Genomic DNA, 9,905 nt, shown 5'->3' with positions numbered 1-9,905 from the left:
ATATGCATGAGTTGCGAGAATTAACAAGCTGCTGAGGCATCAACAGAGGGTGCGTTTACTGAACAAGAAAAGAAATTAGCGAGGCATCTGGAGGAAAAGTAGAGCAGCCTTGAGAGGTGACTGACGGATGCATGTTATGGGCAATTAGTCATACCAATAAAAGATGTGCAAAAGAAAAAGAAAGCAAGGCACACAATATTTAATCATTTCGAAGCCCAGTAGTCTGAAATAAACTGTTTTTTCAAACTACTAATCCGATTTTAATGGGGAAAAGCAAGCGCCCTACTTGAGCAATTTTTCATAATGTGTTTAAGACCATGGCTTGCGCCCCCCATCGTCGCCGGATGGCATTGCTTGAATGTTGTCGTGCCGTGTTGATGAATGTTTCAATGTACACACTAATTTGTCTCTCGTTACAAGGCACGGCACGGGCATATGTGCTAGTATTACTCAAACTGAATCAAGAATCACAATCAGCACGGCACGTCTTCAGGACCGTATCATGATCGGATTGACGGAAATTTTCAGAAAATGAAAGCAAACGGGAGCGGCAAACTGAACTGGGGACATTTTCGGATTCAGATAAGGAAATCTGACGCGCCAGCGTCTTTAAATATCAGCAAAGACCACCTGCGCGTCCCACAACACCTTCCCGATCCCGCAGACAAACCTCTCCCGCCCGCCCTCGATCGACAGCACCCTTTCCTAGCTAGAACCCTAGCAGTAGATCGGGCAGCCGCCGACCGGGATGGAGGGGCTCGACGTCGACGACGTCTTCCACCACTACCGGCTGAGCCCTACGGAAGTGGACGCCGTCACCTACTACCTACCACGCCTCCTCTCCGGCGAGACGCTGCACGGCGTCGACAAGCTCATCCACCGCGCCAACATCTCCGGCTGCGAGCCCAAGGATCTGGCCGCCCGGTACGCGCCCGTGCCGCAGGCCGTGAGCAGCGGCGACCGGTTCTTCTTCACCACGTGCAAGAGCAAGAACGGGAGCAAGCACCAGAGCGTGCGCGGCGCCGGCACCGGCACCTGGACCATCCAGAAGACCACGGAGATTTGCCACGCGGGAGTCAAGGTCGGCGAGGTCAAGAACCTGTCCTTCAAGAAGAAGGGCAAGTCCACCGGCTGGGTCATGGAGGAGTACCGGTGCCTGCTGCCGGAGGCCACCGTCAGCGACGGGGTGAAGGTCTTCTGCAAGATGCACTTGGCTCAGCATGCCCCTGACGCGGCCCGACAGGAATCGGAGGCGTACAAGCTTCAACAACCGCAACCGGAGGCCGTGACCCAGAGCACGCACGCGCAGAAGAGGCCAGCGACCGCTGCCGCCGCCGAGCCTCAACCGGCGCGCCCCAAGAAGAGGATGCGCGGTGCCGTCCCGGTCCCGGCACCTGCCACATCGTCGTTCACCGCTGCAGCACCGGTTTTCTTGCCGGATGAATACGTACGTGAAGCTGACGACGACATGGCCCGGTTCTGTTGCACAATCGATGAGCTTCTCGGGTCACAAGCGGAGGAAAATCTCCCGGTCGGAGCTACTAACAGCATCGAACAGAACTTCTACTTGGAACCAGAGGGGCTTTTCGCTGATGCTGCAGAAGAAATCGTCCCGCTCGAAGCTGACGAGCTGGAGTTCCTTAGGACCTTCCTCGATGAAGAAGCAGAAAAGTCGACGAACGACAAGTCATCCATTGCCCAAGACGTGGGGACTTACAAGCCGCCGCCGCCGATCATCTTCCATGATCCATTTGAAGCAGCGTGGAAGGCCGAAGAGGCGCTGGAGAAGGAGAAGAGGTGCAATGCCGCGGCCAATCTTCACGCTGGAGGGCACAGCAACTTCTTCTCGCCTGCAAGTGTCTACTAAGTCCGATGTTGAAATTGCTTTCAAAGTGTATACGAGGATACTCACTGGCTGATGTATTAGTTCGTCCATGTACGATCGCCACGGATGTACCTCTGAGCAATTTGCTCCACTTGTTCATGCAAGCTAGTAAAACTGTTGTTGTTCTTCTTGCTCCTGTGATGGATTTTCTGAACCTTGCACTCGCTCCTGCACCAGTACTTCTTCTGCTCTGTTTCCTGTGATGGACCATGTTAAAACTGCTCTTATCTTTTTGTATTAGGCTCAGATAAGTAGTAGGAGTAACTATGATGCACTTATGATCTGGGCAACCACAGATAAGTAGTAGGAGTAACTATGTTTGTAAATTAAAACTGTTTCACCACTCTTGATAATCTGTAGAACACCTAGAAGTTCATAAGTTGCAGAGCAGATTCAAGTTGTGGCAAAAAAGAAAATTTGTTCTGTCTATTTACAGTGTGGAGTAAACAGTTATTACAGTATCAATGTTCATGATTTACAGTGTGGTATAGTCATATTTTTCCTTGAAATCTAAGTGCAATATGTCTGTCTTGTTGCTAACTGAATTTACAGTATCTAATTGATCTCCAAATTCTGTAGTATTTATGTTCATGACTTACTGAACTATGTTGTCTTTTTTAACAATGCCTTGATCTAGCTAGTTGTACTTTAGCTCCATAGTTCTGTGTAATTTGTGCCTTAATTTTGTTGTTCCTGTGCTTTTTACTCCTTAATTCACACATGTACAGGAAGAACAAGAGGTTAAATTGAACCTAACCCTCCAATGTTATATGTTTGGAACTCCTTTCTGAAATCCCTTTTGTTATTTTTATCTCAAACAAGTAGTACCTGTAATCTATGATAGTGGCCTTGTATACAAAAATGAAGGGAGTACCCAGGTTTATAAAGATGTAGTGAGCATTGCCAATGCTGTAGAGGGAGTGATCTGACTAGGTCTTATGTGACTCATCTTCATTAACTTTTCTCTCTAACCTTTTTTACAGTACAAATGATAATAGTTTACATTGCCAATGTAGTAGTTGTCTTTTTAGTGCAAACTCTGTACTTGTCGATCATTTAAGTCTGAACTTTTCTGACAGTTCCGGACTTTCTTTTGTAGTTTCATTGACTATGCATGAATCTCATGATTTAGTTGTATTTTTTACTGGTATACGTGAAGGCGATACGAAATGCTTGACTTTGATCCAAAATCTATACGCGAAGATCTTCAATAACCGCAATGGCAATGCCGACTTATAATCTGAAAGGCCTACGTGTAAGTGTGTCACGCCTGCTGAAGCAGTGTAGCTTTCTTCAGTTAACTGTTGAAGATTCAGACAAAACGCGCGAGTCGTCCGATCCCTACTGTAACGTTACCGCGTAGTAACTGTTCCCTTTCACTCCGTTGCTGGGGACAGCACACCTACTTAACAGCCAGGTTGTGGCTGGCTATTCATTCATGCTTATTCTCCAAGTTTGCCTATCTGGCTATGAACACATACACTATATACACTATAGTTCCTCTTTTATAGTAATACATCCAGATTCAGGCCTGATTTCCTCATTTGATCTCTTGATTTGATCGATTGCTAGCGCCTCAACCCACTCGGGCCCGACAAAGTAGCAAGTGGAGCAAGGTTTTCTTACAGGGATTCAGAAGTACAATCATAAAAAAGTACGTTTGGACACAAACAAAACCTTATTGTGTTTTAACATAACCCACATTTTCAAATTTGAACTTGGATGGGCAAATTACGCCTTGCAGTTCAAAAGAGTGAAGGGACGTTGATATTTTGCACCATAATTAGTCATTAATTTTCATCATTGAAATACACGCAAAAAAAACTGTCATCATTAACCTACTTTTTTTTAGAAAAGATCATTAACCTACTGAAGGGACTGTTTTGTGGATTTAAACAAACTGCCTGCAGTACATAAAAGATATATCAGCTTACATGCAAAAAAGGTTAAATCTCTATTTCATGAATAAATTAATATTTTCCTCAAGCAAAAACCTAAATAACCAGTTCTAAGTTTAGCTGAAACTTTAATTGAGTTACTGAGTCGCTTGTTATTCTGTTCATAGCTTTTAAACCGCTTAACCTATTTCAGCAAATAAACACTTCTCAGATATCTACAGAGAATTCCATACAAATTTATTTTAAGGTGACTGGGACTAAAACTGTCTCTAACTTGGTCGAGCACGGGTAAATAACCTTCAATCATGTTTACTTAATAGGGCCTCATACATGTAAGTTGGTGCTTGTGCAGTCTGCTAATTTTTTGTCCCATTGTCAAATACTAAGTACTAGCTGGGAACTTTGCAATGTTTACTCCAGGAAAGTGGAATGTCCAAAGCTTCTTTCTTGATTAGTTACTTGCTTTGCCTTAAAGACAGTCCCCATATATGCCCCATGTTTTCTTTTTGTATGAACTTCATATACCCTGGAATATGAGAATACACCATCCTGATAGACCAGTGGACCAACACACTACCTTGGGATTTTAGAAAAAATATATGTGAATTTGCACACATTTTCTAAATTTCTATTTTTTTCTTATCCATGCTCCCGCGTAGATAAATAGTAGGCTCAACAGAAATGAATGTTCACTTGTGTTCAAATTTCAAGGAAGTGTGCTTCACGCTTCGGTTTCTGCAATATATATGTTTTAGAGTATATGATTTAATTTTCCTACTTTTCCAATTATAAATTTATTGGCATCGAAGTAGAGCTTCAGGTTTAGTATATCATTGCAAAGTAGTTTATGGCTCAGTATATCACTGCAGTTTCCTTACACCATCAAATTTCAATGTTTTTGTATTATTGTCGATGGAAACATGTTCTTCAACTATAAAATAGCAGGATTTCTTTTCTTATCAATTCTATCCCTTTTTGATGCATTGCAGGTTTGCTATCAAACTCTCAAAAAGGAAAAACAACCTTACTCTATTTTTTGGAGAACCTTCCCGTAGAGTCACTACCTCGACAGAGACAAACATGCAATCAAGGATATATTCAATGGATTTTCAGGCATAACTTGGAGGATATTTTTGCAGGTTCATCGCTTGCTTTATTGTTTTCTTACCTTCCGTTCTTCAAGACAATATCTTCCTAGAGTTGCTCTATAAATTTAAATCCATCTTTTTGTTCTTTGGATTATCATGGCGTACTCGTCCTTGTTAAACACAATTACATAGCGTGTTGTAGCGTGGCAGGATTGCATTACTTGCGCATATATGTTAGGTAGTTAGGAAGGACATTTATCTTAACTAGAGTCCTTATCTCTACCTCTTTCTTTCTTCTCAAGTTTGTAATCTCAACTGCTGTATGCGCTATCCAGGGAGGTGCGCCCCTGGCCTTTATAACACGCAACAGCGCCCCCACGATGGGTAAGACGCTTTCGCCTATTCGCACATGGTATACAGAGCCTCCTCTTCCAAACCCTAGCTGCTCCATAGTCCCAAACCATGTCTTCCTCCAGCGCCGCCCCAAGCAATCTCGGTCAGGTCATGGAGAAGCTCTCCCGGACGAACTACGTCATGTGGCGAACTCAGGTTACGCCGCAGCTGAGGGGAGCTGGGCTCTTCAGCTACGTCGATGGAACGATGTCGGAACCCACCCGCCTCCTCGTCACCAAGGACAAGGACGGCAAGGAGTCGTCTGAGCTCAACCCTCTCCATCCCATCTAGGTGAAGGAGGATCAACAAGTGCTCGGCTACCTCCTCAACAACCTCTCCAAGGAAGTGTTGATCACGGTGACCACGGTCACCACCGCGCATGCCCTCTGGGTGGCGCTTGCAGGCATGTTTTCTTCTCAATCTTTGAGCCGTGTAAACAATATTCGCACTGCCTTGATCAATGCACAGAAGGGCACCCAATCGGTTGCTGCATATTACGCTCATATGCGTGGCTTTGCGATGAACTCGCCGCGGCCGGCAAGCCCATCCAGGACGATGAGCTCATCTCCTACCTGCTGCATGGGCTGGATATGGACTACCAGCCTCTCGTCTCCGCCCTCGACGCCCGTGTCACGCCGGTCTCCATCGACGAGTTGTACTCCATGCTGAGCAACTTTGATCAGCGTGTGGCACAGTTTCACAGCACCGGCGGCGGCTTCAAGTCTTCGGCCAACGCCGCCACTCGTGGGCGCGGCGGGTACTCCTCACGCTCTCGCGGTCCTCCTCGACACAAGGGCAAGCAAGGTGGTGGCGGCTCCAGCAACTCCTCTCGCGGCGGACGTCCCAACTTCACCAACAACAGGGGCCGTCGCGGCGGGGGTGGCAGCGGTGGCGGCTCGGGCAGATCACGCCCTGATGCCGTACGTTGCCAGATCTGTGGCAAGCCTGGCCACACGGCCAAGGACTGCTGGTATCGCTTTGATGAAGACGATGCCTCCTTTGATGAAGATGACAAGGTAGCTGCCACCACTGATGGGTCATATGGCGTTGATACTAATTGGTATCTTGACAGCGGCGCTACCAACCACCTCACGGGAGAACTTGAGAAGGTGACTCTTCGTGAGAAATATCATGGCAAAGACCAAATTCACACGGCAAATGGTGCAGGTATGAGGATAAGTCACATAGGTCATTCGGTTATACGTACCCCTTCTCGCAAGATTCATCTTAGAAATTTTTTGCATGTTCCTAGTGCCAACAAAAATCTTCTGTCCGTTCATCGCATCACCATTGATAATCATGTATTCATTGAATTCCATCCTTTCTTCTTTGTGATCAAGGATCAGGCCACGAGGAAAGTTCTCTATCGAGGTAGATGTGTTCGAGGGCTTTACCCGTTGATTCCGGAGTTTAGAAGATCAAATAAACAAGCTTGTGGTGCTATCAAGCTTTCGTCCACACGATGGCACGATCGTTTAGGACATGCATGTTTTTCTTTGGTTGAACGTTTGCTTAGGAAAAATAAGCTCCCATTTGTTGGTGATCGAAATATTGAAACTATTTGTGATTCCTGCCAAAGAGCAAAATGTCATCAATTACCTTACCCTATATCTACTAGTGTTTCCACTCAACCTTTGCAATTGATATTCTCTGATGTTTGGGGTCCTGCCCCCACCTCGGTTGGTCGACACACATACTATGTTAGCTTTATTGATGACTATAGCAAATTTTCTTGGATTTACCTTCTCAAGAAAAGATCCAATGTTTTTCAAGTGTTCAAAAATTTTCAAGCACTTGTAGAACGCAAGTTTGACAGCAAAATTATTGTTGTCCAATCCGACTGGGGGGGAGTATGAGAAGATCAACTCCTTCTTTCAAACCTGTCGTGGGTTTGTCACGGCAGATGTCCTTGTGAAAGGACTTAGTCGTGGAGCCATCGCAACGGGTTAGCTTAAAGGGGTTGAAAGTATCGATATGGTTGACTAGAGGGGGGTGTAGGCAACTAACAATTTTTAGCTTTTCTTTAACAATTTAAACTTTGCATCAAAGTAGGTTGTCTAGATATGCAACTAGGTGAGCAACCTATATGATGCAACAAGGATAGGAACGCAAGCAAGCAAGATATATGAAACAAATAAGCTTGCACAAGTAAAGGCACGAGATAACCAAGAGTGGAGACGGTGGAGACGAGGATGTGTTGCCGAAGTTCCTTCCCTTTGAGAGGAAGTACATCTCCGTTGGAGCGGTGTGGAGGCACAATGCTCCCCAAGAAGCCACTAGGGCCACCGTATTCTCCTCACGCCCTCACACAATGCGAGATGCCGTGATTCCACTATTGGTGCCCTTGGAGGCGGCGACCGAGCCTTTACAAACTAGGTTAGGGCAATCTCCACAACTCAATTGGAGGCTCCCAACGACACCACGAAACTTCACCACAATGGACTATGGCTTCGCGGTGACCTCAACCGTCTAGGATGCTCAAACACTCGACCCAAGAGTAAGAAGATCCGCAAGGGATTAGTGGGGGAATCAAATATCTCTTGGTGGAAGTGTAGATCGAGGCCTTCTCAACCACTCCCGAGCAAATCAACAAGTTTGGTCGGCTAGGGAGGGAGATCGGGCAAAAATGGAGCTTAGAGCAATAATGGAGCTTGGGGGTGGAAGAGGTAAGTTAACGGGGAAGAAGGGGGCCCCTTATATAGTGTGGGAAAAGGATTCAACCGTTACCCATTAACCAGCCCGCGGCCAGTGGTACTACCGCGCCTGGCCAGCGGTACTACCGCAAGGCCGCGCGGTACTACTGCTTGCAACCAAGCGGTACTACCGCACGGCTGTGCGGTACTACCGTACCGACCCATGGTACTGCCGCAACCCCAGCAACAGAAAAGATAAACGGACGCGCAGGAGCTGGAGGCGGTACTTCCGCACGTGCGGTACTACCGCGCCCCCCATGCGGTACTACCGCAAGGCAAACACCCCAGCCAGGGGGAAGGGAACTTCCGTGCCTACTTCCGCAAAGAAACGGAAGTAGCAAAAACCCGACACAGTAGTACTACCGAGGGGCGGTACTACTGCCTGACTGCATAGCGCGGTACTACCGCTCGGCGAAAGCGGTACTACCGCGGTAGGTGCGGATGTAAAAAATTACATCCGCCCCTACTACCGCAAAGGGGCGGCACTAGCCTGGTGGGCAGCGGTAGTGCGGCTCCAGGGGAGCGGTACTACCGTGGGCACTTGCGGTACTACCGCGCCTTCGCGCGGTACTACCACGGATGCCTATGGTACTACCGTTTTCCTGGGAGCAGTACTACTGCAACCAACCACAGCAGCCAGACAAGGGAGGCAAGAAAACGGAGGAAGCTCCAAGGAAAAAGGAGGGGACAAGAAGGAGATGTGTACGTGATGATTTCCACCCAAACCTTTCCAACGCAGACCCCCTCTTAATAGTACGGCTTTCCTACGACTCAAATCCACCAAAAAGAAATGTAGAAAAGACGATGTCTTCATCAGTCTTTGAGGGGCACCCAATCGTCTTGTGCCTAGCAATGAAGTGTCTGGAATACTCAAGGCACACGATTAGTCCGCAAATGCGTTGTCATCAATCACCAACACACTTAGGGATAAATATGCCCTTACAATCTCCCCCTTTTTGGTGGATTGATGACAATACGGGATTTGCACAAGGAAAATAAAATTAAGTAAATGCAAACCCCTCCTCTCTAGAATATAGATGGGCTCCCCCTAGATGTGTGCCACCTACAAGAGTGCTTTGGACTGCACGACACACGAACACTAGGAACACAGCTCCCCCTATATTATAGAGATAAGGCATATCTATCACTAGACAAGATAGCACACACATAAGTTAACTACGATAGATAAAGTGCATTAACTATGATAGATAAAGTGCATATGTCTTACACCATATGAGGAAAGGTCTCGAAAGCACAAACCAAACAAGAGCAAACAAAGCAAACAAGCACACACGAGGTCCAAAATACAAAGCAAATAAACGCGCCAAGCACTACACAACGCAAATCCCTACACTCTCTCCCCCTTTGGCATCGAGACGCCAAAAAGGCAGAGAGGACACCTACACACACGGGGTGGCTCAGGCAGAGAAGTCGTCCCACTGCTCCTCGTGCTCCTCGTCAGACTCAGCGGTGGGGATAGTCTCCTCGAAGTCATCCTTTGAACTGGTCCACTTGTATCCCTGCTTTGACATCTAGGAAGCCTCAGGTGTGATGACGTCCTCAGACCCGCCAGACACATCCTCTCCAAAGAGCCTCATAACCTTCTTGTCACGGCGGCGACTCTCCTTGTCTGCCACATGAGCCCTGTACTGTCCCTTCGCCTGCATGCAGAAGAGAGTCTTCATCTTGTCCTTTAGCTTCTTGGCCCATGACGGCTCAGAGGAAGGAGTGGTGGACCTGGCAGCACGGTCCTCAGCAACATTCTCAGCAGCAGCAACAGCCTCCTCCTCACCAACAGCCCTCCTAGCAGAAGAGGCCTCAGCACGGGTAGTGGTGTTGGCTCAGTTGGGCTTGACGCCGAGGCTGATGGACTCATGGTGAATCCAGTCTAGAGCAAGGAACTCATCACCCCGGGTACATCTTCTCCCAAGTGGTGGAGAGCAGCAGA

The 9,905-nt window shown here is 47.2% G+C and overlaps 1 protein-coding gene across 1 annotated transcript; it reads left to right on the top strand.

The window, feature by feature from the left end:
- Positions 1-748: 748 nt before the first annotated feature.
- On the top strand, positions 749-1,867 carry LOC119333361. The gene has a single exon (XM_037606283.1). It carries the CDS (start codon positions 749-751, stop codon positions 1,865-1,867), a length of 1,119 nt encoding a protein of 372 aa, XP_037462180.1.
- Positions 1,868-9,905: the final 8,038 nt, after the last annotated feature.

The sequence above is a fragment of the Triticum dicoccoides genome, chromosome 7A (assembly GCF_002162155.2).
Source record: "Triticum dicoccoides isolate Atlit2015 ecotype Zavitan chromosome 7A, WEW_v2.0, whole genome shotgun sequence".
Taxonomy (NCBI): Eukaryota; Viridiplantae; Streptophyta; class Magnoliopsida; order Poales; family Poaceae; genus Triticum; species Triticum dicoccoides.
The sequence above is the reverse complement of the archived record's forward strand: the minus strand, read 5'-3'. Positions and strand labels throughout refer to the sequence as shown.